The sequence below is a fragment of the Poecilia latipinna genome, unplaced genomic scaffold (genome assembly GCF_001443285.1).
Source record: "Poecilia latipinna isolate Pla-1442-1.1 unplaced genomic scaffold, P_latipinna-1.0 Scaffold1438, whole genome shotgun sequence".
In the NCBI taxonomy this organism is placed as follows: Eukaryota; Metazoa; Chordata; class Actinopteri; order Cyprinodontiformes; family Poeciliidae; genus Poecilia; species Poecilia latipinna.
This window is the reverse complement of record NW_015114054.1, coordinates 57,796-70,359: the sequence shown is the minus strand read 5'-3', so window position 1 is coordinate 70,359 and position 12,564 is coordinate 57,796. Positions and strand designations below refer to the sequence as shown.

At 39.6% G+C, this 12,564-nt stretch overlaps 2 protein-coding genes and 1 long non-coding RNA gene across 3 annotated transcripts in view; 2 read left to right on the top strand and 1 right to left on the bottom strand.

The window, feature by feature from the left end:
- The window catches only part of LOC106962618 (transmembrane protein 79-like), a 20,619-nt gene extending 12,900 nt beyond the window's left edge, over positions 1-7,719 (top strand). Inside the window, exons 2-5 of the mRNA XM_015057154.1 lie at positions 1,498-1,834; positions 2,944-3,504; positions 5,706-5,919; positions 7,048-7,719. Coding sequence (XP_014912640.1) covers positions 1,558-1,834; positions 2,944-3,504; positions 5,706-5,919; positions 7,048-7,303 — 1,308 coding nt within the window. The 5' untranslated portion in view covers positions 1,498-1,557 and the 3' untranslated portion in view covers positions 7,304-7,719. The remainder of the gene's footprint in view (positions 1-1,497; positions 1,835-2,943; positions 3,505-5,705; positions 5,920-7,047) is intronic.
- On the bottom strand, positions 343-2,448 carry LOC106962620 (uncharacterized). Its single transcript, XR_001428012.1, has 3 exons — positions 2,326-2,448; positions 1,704-1,709; positions 343-354 (listed from the first exon to the last, which is right to left on the bottom strand). It is a non-coding gene; the product is annotated as an uncharacterized LOC106962620 (long non-coding RNA).
- A 1,506-nt stretch (positions 7,720-9,225) lies between the features above and the next one.
- ndufs7 (NADH:ubiquinone oxidoreductase core subunit S7) overlaps positions 9,226-12,564 on the top strand; it is a 9,992-nt gene continuing 6,653 nt past the window's right edge. Inside the window, exons 1-5 of the mRNA XM_015057157.1 lie at positions 9,226-9,297; positions 10,703-10,739; positions 11,118-11,192; positions 11,273-11,393; positions 11,701-11,880. Coding sequence (XP_014912643.1) covers positions 9,282-9,297; positions 10,703-10,739; positions 11,118-11,192; positions 11,273-11,393; positions 11,701-11,880 — 429 coding nt within the window. The 5' untranslated portion in view covers positions 9,226-9,281. The remainder of the gene's footprint in view (positions 9,298-10,702; positions 10,740-11,117; positions 11,193-11,272; positions 11,394-11,700; positions 11,881-12,564) is intronic.

The following is a 12,564-nucleotide window of genomic DNA, read 5'->3' as shown; positions in this document are numbered from 1 at the left end:
GGCAACCCTAAGCCCGAAGAAACCCAATTCCAATTTTTTTTTATTTTATTTTGTCCTTAATGCGACCTGTATCTGGTCTTTTCATGACAGTCTGAACAACACAGGTCGGATTCTTTTCGAATGCGACCCGGGCCACTTGGATGTCCGACACGTATCCGATTCAACTGTGATCTGAATCCGAACGGTCAGGTCGCGTTCAGATTCATTCAGCCGACCGGAACGTCAACAATCATGGCGGACTATAACGAGGATTAAGTTGTTACTGTGCTGGCTCCGCTCGGACAACAACTTTAAAATCGCAAGCCATGCTCCGCCGTTACCATCCATCTTCTATTTATGAAGTTTGGCAAAACACTGAGCACGCGCTCTGTGTGTGACGTTATTGCGCCCTCTTACTGCGCATGCGGGACACTTTCACGTCGTTTGCAGTTAGTACTGGAGAACATAGACATAATATAGGAATAGACGCCTCATGGACCGCTCTCGCCTATTGTCACTGACGAGATTTAGGGCGGCCATCTTTGAGCGGTCCACATATACATAGATATATGTATATGTTTTTCAGCCGACCAGTTCTAGCTTCAGAGTGATTCAGCAGCTGAGATTGAGTCCAAAATCCGATGCGAGATTCATCCGTGCTGCAGTGAATCCGTCTCTCTTTAAAGATATCTCCCGCTTCTTACTCACATCGTGTCTTTAGGAAACTTTCAAAACAAAAACGGAAGATTTGGGATGTATCTTACTATTGAACGAATTACATATAAATAATAGTCTTTACCACCTGTGTAAACTTTGCTGGTCAATTTTATAACACATAATATAAGTTTTATAATATATGTTACATTGTTTCATTTCTAATATAGGCTCTTGTGTCAGATAATCTAAGTCAATGTTAGAGAATAATAAATTTTTTAGATGTACAGAATCTTAGCGGGATTCATCGCGGGGCTGAACCCGTATTACACCAAGCACTGTAGCTAATAGCTGGTATCTCGCCGGTGGACATAAATACAGTAAAGTAATATTCTAATCACAATATTTACACAATAATATGTCCATCTTACTTGTGAAATGTTGTCTGTGGAGCCCTCGCATCAATAATCCATCGATCCGAACAACAATATCCCTCAGTGCTGAGGCATCTTTTGCTGTTTTGGTTGAGCAAAGTACCGTACCGCTCCAAGATGGCCGCAGTTTTTCCTGCGCCGGTCCATGTGGGGTCTACTCTTATATTATGTCTATGCTGGAGAACACGTAGAGGTCGCATATTTGGCCAAAAAAAAAAAAAAAAATCAAATTTGACAAAACATCGGAATTGGGTCACGTCAGGCTGCAGTGTGAACGCAGCCTAAGAAGAATTTTGTGCAAAAAAAAAAATAAAAAAAAAAATGAAAAAGTTCTGTAAAGCCCATAGATCTATCCTAACCTGTTCAAAAAAAGCATAATAGGTGACCTTCAAACTACAGACGACTTTAATGTCTGTCCTCCCTGTTCCAGGTTGGACTCTGTCCTGGTTTTCGTCTGGACCTCAGCTCGCTCCTCTCAGCCTGCGTGACTATGAGCACCTCGGGGCTTCAGGCTACTGACAGGCAGAACGTGAAGGAGCTCGACACCGTGAAGGAGTCTATCAGTGACATCATCAACCAGCTGCAGGACATCGACCCCGCCCGGCTCTCCTTCTCGCCCTTCCTGGACCTGGACACCCAGATCTCCCTGGCGCCGGTGTCGGACAGCCCGGAGTCGTCTGTGGAGGAGCTCCGCTCGGCCTCCCATTCGGCCTCCGGCTCCCAGCGCTCCCTGGAGCCGCCGCCAGCAGCAACGGCGCAGTCAAGGAGTGAGTCACTGAATCTGCCTTTAGTTTGGAACAAACGGAGAAAAAGTAAAAGCCAAGCTGGAACCAAATGGAGTTAAAATAGATTTGAGGCTAAGCAACAGCATATAAACAACACACTCTACGGGGTTACATCATTGTTCTGCTTGGAAGTTAACACTATTTCCTAAGGTTTTGATCAAATGCCTTTGCCATCCTTTGGTAACGAAACAACAGGATTACAGTAAGACAACACCTCAATCTATTCTTTGCATCATTTTAGATATTGCAGGTGGAGCTGAATCTAGCAACATGTTTTAACTTTTAGCTAAATAAGTACATTCTTTTGGTTGTTTTTGGTGAGTGCTTATGTACTATTTACAGGGGCGGAGCTAAAGTGAGGGTCGAGGGGGGCACTGACCCAACCACATGCCCCGCCAAATGATTGGCAATCCACTCAAAAGAAGAAAAATAATGATAAAAAAGAAAATTCATAAAGCTATTTAGAAATAAACATACAGGTCTGGAAAAAGCTAAGAGCCCACTGCAATGAACTCCATTGAAAACCTCCTGGTTATTCCACCAAATATTGATTTCTGAACTTTTCCTGAGTTAAAACATTAATATTATTGTTTCTGAATGAATACGAACTTGTTTTCTTTGTATTTGAGGTCTGAAAGCACTGCATCTTTTTTTTGTTATTTTTACCATTTTTCAATAAATACTAATTTTTTGCTTGGAATATCAGAGACATGTTGTCAGTAGTTCATAGAATAAAAGAACAACGTTCATTTTACTGAAACATATTCCTATTCACAGTAAAATCAGAGAAAATTATCATTTTAAGTCATCTCTTAATTTTTTCCAGAGCTGTATATGAAATCATTTTTAATTTCTGTGACACCTACCCATTCTAATTAGTTGACTGATCTATCACGATTAATCTGATTAAAATTTTCACAATATAATTTAAAGGCTATCCAACAATTTCCCTCAAATTATTCTTGTCAAAAACATAAAGTTTATGTCCAATTTAACAGCAGATCTTTCAGGTCAGACTCGATGCTCCAACGCCTCCGATTGTCTCCTTTTGGATTTGGATTGCGTACTAAACTGTGTTTTGATCCTGACAGGCTCTGCTCGGTGCCACCAGCAGCCCAGCGCCATCCCCGCACCACACAGCGGAGCAAATCAGACAGAGCAGCAAGAGGAGCCTGATCAAACTCTTTCCAGCCCCATCATCACTTCGCACAGTTTGGACACCGCCACGGAAAACTGCATGAGCCCCCCTCCGCCAGCCTCTCAGGGCGACATTCCCAACGGCACAAACACGCCGAGATGGAGCCCAGAATCCACCACTGTGGAGAGCCCGGCGGACGAGGGCCGACCCTTGATAGGGCCGCCGCGGGAGAGCGTGGAGCTGGCCGTGTGGAGCACAGAGGGACTCGGAGAGACTGACGGGGCCGCAGGGGAGGCGTTGGATCAGGGGAGGTGCTGCTGCCGGTGTAAATGCAGCCAGAGCGGCCGTCTCCCCGCCATCCTCTCCGTCCTGGCCTCGCTTCTGTGTGCAGCCGGGATGCTCTATGCACTCTATTTCTATGTCCCAATCAGACCCCCCGACTGCCCGGACATAAGCTGCCGCATCATTTTCACCTTCTGCTGCTGCGCAGTGGCAGCGCTCCCCATGGTGCTTGGTACGACTCAGACACCTGCACGATCACAAACACAAATTTAACGTAAAGATCAGACGTAAAGGTGGCCAGAGGAACAGGATGGGGTTCGTCTGGCCACCTCGTCTGGGAATGTTTTCATTTTTCTATGTAATTCAATGACCTTTTAACTTGAGGTGCACCAATTGCAGTTTTATGGCCAATTACCGATCTTTAAAAAGCCTGGCCTGCCAATTCCGACTTTGGCCATGCCAATTTTTTTGTCTGAAATGTTACTAAATATAGCAAGAAAGTCACTGACTTGGCAGCACTGGGGTGACTACTGTTAACTGCAAACATTCTCACGAGAGAGCAAAAGAGGAGAGTGACTGATTTTTAGACCTTTGCTGAGGAAGATAAGATCGGTGGATAAGATCGGCTTCACGTGTCAGAATCGGCCTATCACCGATCTCACAAAATGAAGGAAATCAACTGGCTGATAAATTGGTGCACCAATTTATCAGCGCACCAATGTGTAATATGTTCAGTTTCACTTTTTGTAATATGCCAAATATCAAAATGTCCATTAAGTTTATTTTTTAGACATTATAAAGCCTCAGGGGTTTGAAAGAGAACATAAGCACACAATAGGAATGCAAAAAATGTATTGACTTACAATTTAATTTATTAGATGAAAATTTAGTTCCACTGGTTAGACCTTCTTTTAGTGCTGTAGTTTGCCCACCATCCAGAAGAGGGCACTGTTGGTCATCCTAAAGCAGAACCAGTTGATACAGAAACAAAGATGGTGGAGGAAAGTGAGAGGGAAACAGCTCAAATGGAGTCTGGTGTGGGATGTCAGATGCAATTAAAATATAATTTATTTATTTATTTATTTATTTATTTATTTTACATTTTTCACTGAATTATTTCTCTGAATATGCTGTTGTTTCAGCAAAATTACCTTTTTTGAGTCTGTGTTATCCAGTTAATGATTAATCAATTACTAAATTAGTTGAATAAGCAAAACTAGTCTGATTTACTGTTTTCAGTCCTAGTCAAATCAGACCAAAGTTGAACTGGCGCTGGCAGCATCATGCAAGTCAAAGATCCAAATGAATATGGAAACTGTTTCTCTCCTTCCAAACTTAATAAGAAATACCCAAATAAATATTTACAGCTGCAGCAAGAAGTGTTTCTCTATAATATTAACTCAGGAATATGAAGACTTGTGCTGCCACACTTTTCAGATTTTTACTATTTAAAACATATTTATGTTGGTTTTTCACATAAAGCCTAAATAAAATCGGTTCAGTTCAAAATTACTTTATTAATCTCAGAAGGAAAATAAATGTCGTTCTATCTCAGAGCTGCTGGCCAGAAGGATTTGCTGCAGCAGTCAGTGTTACAGCAACTCTGAAGAAGCCTCTGACTGAAAGTTTAATGAAGAAGCCACACTGAGCAATACAAGTCTAAGGTTGTAATGTGGGAAAAGTTCTATACATGCTTTTGTTATTTCAAACAAATCAATAAAAAACAAAACAAGGCTACATACACATAAAATATAAAAAAAACTATGCTTTGTCATTTTAGCTCCCATACTTACACTTTTTAAAAATTATAACCCTTTTATATTATTTCTCAATATCAAAATACATGTAGCAGTATATATTATATCAATATCTTATATGGAAAACATAATTTTACTTTTATCGTAAGAATGTCACATTATTTTACTGTTTATGTATATCCTTCATCTTCCATATAATTATTTATAAATATTTTTGTACCTTTTTGTTGAATATATGCACGCTTTTCCACAAAGTCGATGTACACATTTTTATATTTTAAATTTTGTCCTCCTCCTCTTTCTGCTAAATATTATTGAATATTTTAGGGTAGCTGTTTTGACTTCAACCAAATCCAGAAATGTCAGCGCACCTGATTTGATAAAAGTGAAAAGTTTAATGGTCTCAGTGGTCTCTGGTTCAGAATGAGAGAGCAGGTGACTGAACCAACCCGACCAAATCCATCCCAGAGGAGTTACCTCTGATCCAGATTTCAAGCAGATGCCAGAGTATTTGCATGTCGGCCTTCCTGCCAGCAGTAGCTGCATTCAAATGAGGGAAAAATGTGAAAACACAAAGTTGCTGTCAGATCAGTTTGCAGTGACTTTGGCGCTGCTTGTGGAAAGATGGCCCAGATTCAAGATGGATTCTGACTTATTGCTCTTCTCTGCCTTGCAGCCATGCTGGTTGGTGCGGCGTGCCAGTTGTGCTCCGGGTCCCTGCGTCTGCAGGAGCCGACTGATCGAAGACACACTGTGCAGCAGCTGTTTGTCTCATCGTCCCTGGAGCAGCTGCTGCTCTACGTGCTCAACCTGGTGGTGATGGCCGCCCTGCTGCCGCAGGAGCAGCTGAAGCTGGTGCCCATTCTGGTGGTCATGTTCATCATTGGCAGGTGAAGGTCAGAGCAGGTTGAAGGATTTAATGGTGACCTTTGACCTGAAGGGGTCATCACCAAACACAAAAACGCCCAAAGGCTCAAATGTGTTCATACAGCCCGGCTGCACATCAACGAGTGGAACAGAGAAGTTCATTAAACGTATAAGAAGACAACAAAGGCCACCGGAAAAATAAAATAAAATTCTGACTGTAATTTCAGAATTCTGACTGTAATTTCAGAATTCTGACTTTTTTTTTAAAAGAATTTAGACTTTTTCTCAGAATTTTGACTTTTTTCTCAGAATTTTGACTTTTTTTCCTCAGAATTTTGACTTTTTTCTCAGAATTCTGACTTTTCTCAGCATTTTAAAGTTTTTCTCAGTATTTTGACTTTTTTCTCAGAATTTTGACGTTAATTTAAGAATTCTGACTTCCTCAGAATTTCTCAGAATTTTGACTTTTTTCACAAAATCTTGATTTTTTTTTTTCCACAGAATTCTCACTTTAATTTAAAACTCAAATCGATCTATCAAATCTGAGACTGTGGATATAATGCAGGTTTACAAAAGCCCATATACAACGAGGAGGAAACTGTTTTGTGACTATTTTCATATATGAACAACACAACTGACATACACCTAAGACTGTTTGGTTATTTGTTTGGTTTTTGACTTAGATTGACACAGAATTAAAATTCTGAGTTTAAAGTCGTAACTCTGACATTAAAGTTGAAATTCTGAGATTGAAATCAGAATTCTTCTCTTTATTTATTTTATTTTGTTAAGTGATCCTGATCCTCATCTGTTGATGGATCCTAGCATGGTTTACTAGCATGGACCAAATATTTTTTGTTTCATCTTACTTTTAGCCAAGCTTAAAATATTCGTCATTGATGAAAAGCTGCTACAGACAAAGTGAGATGGATATTGATCAGACTTAAATCCTTAGATTTCAATGCAACGGGGCTTATATCTTACTAGAAAAAGTCAAAGCTCAGATACGTTTATGTTTGAGTAATACAGGTTTGTTGTTGGAAATACTTCATCTTGTAAGCGTGGCTGACGAGTGAGACGTTGAGTGTTTATCATAAATATCTGAACGTCCTCTGATTTCCTGTTTGGGTTTGTTTTCTCGTCCTTCTCAGGCTTGTTTTCTGGTTCAGCCTGAACACGTGCGGCTCCTGGAGAGGCTTCGGTTCTGGTCTGACCTCCTTCCCGCTCCTCGCCGTGGTCGCTCTCAATCTGTTCCTCATGTACAATCTCAATCTCAAACAGCCCCTTTTTGGCCCTCAGGACGTCCTGTATAATCAGGTCACCCCGTCTTCCTGGTCGGGGGAGACATCACAGAGCCCGAGCGGCAAACCAGACGTCCTGCCCACAGACATCCTGGACGCTCAGTGAGAGGGAGAGCTGCGCTTTCTTCTCCGAGAGGAGGCCATCCTCCCAGAAATAGGCCATTCCTGTGGTCTGCTGCTCAGCAGAGCTACACCCGCCGCCGCTGTAACCTCCAACTATGTGACGGCTTTTACTTGTTGCTCCTCCTGTGTGCAGCACTTTTTCATGTGGTTTTGTGCTTTATTATCTGAAATGCAAGCGCTCTGCCTGGCTGTGGCCGAGGATGCCTTTGAACAATGCTGTACACATAAAACTTTTGTCTTTTTAAGCTGTTCCAATGCCTATATTTAAGCAGAAGCTCTGCCCTGTGCGCGGCTGGATTTGTTTCACCGCAAAGCAGCTGCAGTTGTCAGATTTTACTACTTTGACTTTACAGAGGGTTTGTACAGGACAGAATAAAAACCATTTGTAAGAAAAAAAAACACAGAGCTGTCTTTTTCTGGTGCTTTTTTTCCTTGGACTGAGTGGTTATTCCTGGTGAAGTGCATGGACTGTCATTATGTGATAACATGTTGCTCTCTGTGTGTCTCCACCCTGCTGGCATCCTCTCTTCTGATGAGCTTCTTGGGTTTGTGGCTCCCAAATGAGACCAGAAACCAGAAGAGAATAAGATTCACTCAGTTTGGTTTCTCAGTCAACTGGAGATTAATGAGCTCTTCAGAGGGCAATAATTAGAGGTCAGACACCAAAGATGCTCGTTAAGTTAAAAACTTAGTTTTTTCAAGATCAGATGATAAAATCTATTTGCAGTCAGGCTGGTTGTAGAAATTAACCCTAAATGTTTTAAAGTTATGATAAAAATGATCTTAAGATGTAAAAAGACAAAAGAAGAATGTTGCTTTCTTCAACTGGATCAGATCTAACAGGCAGTTCATGTTTTAAATCCATCCATCCATCCATCCATCCATCCATCCATCCATCCATCCATCCATCCATCCATCCATCCATCATGTTGTACATTTGTGACCGTATTTTGGGCCTGGAACCTAAATTAACCTGTTTATCTCTTCCTTCAACACAAAGCTGCTCCTTCATTCTGCTGATCAATCTGCAGAAAACATGGAACAAAAACTAAATTCAGCTAAAAGTTTTAATTTTTTCACAGCAGCACCATGAATACTTCACAGATTTACACAGCACAAATGAAAGGTTAGTTAATGTGAGGATGAATTTCTGTATTATGACAACACCTAAAAGCAGCCGAACCAGTAGAGCCAGTCAAAAGCTCACCTGTAAATATCTGGGTTACTCAAAACCAAGCCAAGCATTTTACCAGAGGGTAAAATACTGTTAAACACATAAAACTCCACTGCTGAGTTTTATATAAATTGTATAAAATGTTGTATAGAAAGATTTCAGATAGGTCTGGCACACTGAATACATTCACATTAGTGCTCCATTAGTGCTTACTTTATTTCTTGGCATTTCATTCAATTTAAATTTGGAAGGTTATTCTTATTCTAACAACTGTTTTATGCCTTAATATTTTTTTATTTTTGTCTGTATTTAAAGGAGTTCTTTCATATACACCTATATTGTATTAAATGCTTTTTTTATATATATATATATATATATATAAATTATGTATGTAACATATTCCTTGAACTAAGGATCCCCCTCAATCAGTCTCTGATTGTCACAATCAATCTGGAGAGTGTTTCTAGAAGGAAATATGCATGTATAAGTTTACCTTGTGATCTAACAGACAGATTTTCATTCCTCCCAGAATGAACTGACTTTAATTTAATTCCTGCATTAATCCTACTTCTACGTCCTCAGATCTCTAAATCTAAGCCTCCATGTTTTTTTTTTTCACTAAATAAAAGCTGACTGGACCTTTTTGTAATCGTGCCTTTGGATGTGGCGCTTTTTTAGAAGTATTTTTCTGAATCATTATTCACTTATTGTGAGGCAGCAGCGCCATCCACTGGTTGGAGTCCTACATTCACCGGAAGAGACCGTTGGCGTAACCAGACCATCAAAGATGGCGGCGCTGGTTGGTAGGTAATGTTTTGATTAAACAATTTCACGTTTATTTTTAACATTATTGACGTCTTTAAATTGATGTTGCCTTTGATATTTAAAATTAAGTTCAGAAATAGGCAATATCCGGGTTTTTGACAATGCAGGAGATTGTATTTGTAACTTTTGGAGACGTGGTACGCTGACCTTGCTCCGTCTGCTTTAGCCAAGCTGCTAACACAGGTTAGCTGGGACAGACAGTTACGTGATGAGTCCCAGCTGAAAACCCAACATTACAGCTATAATTTTACGCGATGTGACTGTTTTAAATACGCTAAAGTGATTTTTGATGCAATAATTTAAAAGTTTAGTGCTGGTTTATGCAAATGTGACGTAAATAAAAAAATTTCACCCGTTTTGCTTATATTATTGGAACCAAACTTATTGGGAAAACGCTTCTAGTTTACATGTTTCGTCTGCAGTTGTAATAAAAAAATGCAAGTAATAGCAATTGAAAGCTTGGATAAAATCCGCCAGATATGGTGAACATTTCGGCATCCATATAAGACCCTCAAGTAACTCAGTTACATAGTTTGGCATCTTTAGTTTATGGAAAAGTATCAACTGTGACTGGCTTTCATATCCTAATTCTGAAATGCAGTATGAGAGTTTTACATTTTCACGTTTAAACAGAATATTGTTACTTTATAAAGGTATGAGACAACAAAATGTTGGTGTCAAGTAATACTAAAACTATTTATTGTGCCAAATTTGGACGCATTTATTACTTAATTACAATTATTATTTTCTTATCCTGAGTATTGAAACGCGTCATTACTGAACAGTAAGAATGATCTATGATGATGTTCAATAAGTTGTAAAAATAGTCTGATTTTATTTGTAATTTTGAATACCTTTGAATAAGCTGCATAGATTTGATCAGTTCCTCAGACAAAAATTACAATATTAAGTTTGTATTTTTATTTCTTTTTCCATCTTGTACATAAACTAACTGAATAAAAATCTTTATTAATTGTGATATGTAGTAATTAAATTAATTATGCCAGGAAATACCTCAAATTAACTGCCTGGTTTGGATAGTGCAAAAAATAAAGCAATTTAAGTTTTCATTTCACCTCACTGTAAAACTTATTGCTCATTTGTGACCAATTTTGAGAATATTTTATTATGAATTACATCAAGTAAATTATCATAGTTATCATAATTTACTGACAGTAAACTGTGACTTAAAGTATCATTTAAGAGACATTAAGAATATATTCACATTTGATTAATGTAAGAAATGTCACAAGCAATCTTGGTTTACAGTCGTCAGTTCCAGATTACACTTTTTACTATATATTATGTTGCATAATAACCCTTGGATGTGAATTTGTGGAGTTTTTATTTATTTTTTGTTTATAAAATGCTTTTATTTTGCAGCACCTCGCCTGGCTCTGTTTGGCTCGTTTTCAACCAGGTAAAAAGCCTCTCATCTTGTTACCTGTTGGCTGACTCTGTGCCTCCTGCTGTTTTCTGCCTTGCAACATAAGAGCTTGTTTTAGGAAACAACTTTGTATTTTTTGGGAGTGGGGTCAGATGGTCTTCAGTCATAGAAAGTGATCCGTGGTGAAAAGCAAATACAGAAACATTTGCTGTTTTCTGCTGACAGCTGCAGTGTTCAGCTTGTCTGCCTTCCAGAGGAATCGCCTAGTTAAACTCAAATGCATCACAAAGTTTAGAGACTCAGAAGAAATAAGTCCTTCCATCTGTCCCTTTCACACACTCACTTACAGCGATAGTGTCCTTCTATTTCTCATTTATATGCTCAAGTAATTTCTTTCTCTTTTTTCATCAGGCCAATTTCAGTTTTTGCTATTCAGCAGAAATGTCTCCACAGCAGCGCTAAAGGTGATAATACCACCAGCAGCAGGTGAGCTTAACCAGAGGACTGACGTAACACACACCGGGTCACCATGAGGCATGTTTTAACTGGCTCCTCTGTGTTTGCAGTGTTGTGCCAGTCAGAGAGAAAAGCACAGCTGTGGCTGCAGCCAAGCCAGCAGCAGTGACCAGCAGCAAGGCGGATTATGTGGTGGCGAAGCTCGATGATCTGGTCAACTGGGCCCGCAGAGTCAGTATCTGAGAAGATGCTGGTTTGGATTAGATTTACAGTGTTGATTGTTGCATCCCTGACATCCACTATATTGGCAAAACGCATAGACACACTGCATGTTTATATATACGTCTCAAAATGATATATTTTCTAGTCTGTTGCTGCGTTTCCAGTGCAAATGTTTGCATATATTAGTCTATAATACACTCTTAAAATAAAAATAAACCTGTAATATCAGATCTCACTTCGCTTTTGCAGTTTTTGTTTCATCAAGGTTTTGATTAAATAAATATTGGTTTATTCTCTGCTTCGTTTCTCCCATCAGAGCTCTCTGTGGCCTATGACCTTTGGCTTGGCGTGCTGCGCTGTGGAGATGATGCACATGGCGGCCCCTCGTTACGACATGGACCGCTTTGGAGTCGTGTTCAGAGCGAGTCCTCGACAGGCTGATGTCATGATTGTGGCGGGAACTCTGACCAATAAGATGGCTCCAGCTCTGCGGAAGGTGAGAGGATGGAAAGTCTCATAAATAAATGTTGAATTTTATGTTGTTTTCACTCCTGATAGTCCAGAAGACATCGTTGGATTCGGGACCAAAATTGCAACATTTGTTACATTTTCAGCTGGTGCAGTTTGTTTTCACACTGCACTGTATCAAATGATCCAAACACTTAGAAAAACCTCCTCACCTGTTTGGGCACTGCAGCAAGAACCACTGAAAAAAACAAAAACAAACCTCTGAATAAGACACTGATGGAAACTTCCTTCTTTATGAAATGTAATAAAAATGGAGTCGAGTCAGAGTTTAGCAGTTGTAGGATTTCACTTTTGTCTTTGGTAAAAGACCACGAGCCGTTCCTTCTGGTGTTAGACCAATAAGATGGCTCCTTTGTTTTGGCTGTATTTACCCAGAATGCCCCGCATTATAGCCCACTTCCTGCTTTTGGGGCAGACTCTGGTCCTCTTGGTGTTCATATATCCAGACTTCACTTCAACTGAACAGAGGCAGAGATTTTTTTTAGTCCCCAAACAAAGCAGACTTTCTGTTCAAACTAAATGGATCATAAATCCATTTAAAGACCTGTTGTGCAAAATTAACTTTTTTTTTTTTTTTTTTTTTTTCTTTTTCCTTTTTTTTTTAAAGAAATGCGAAGCTTTTAAAAAAAACCCCGGCTTTTTTTTGGCAATA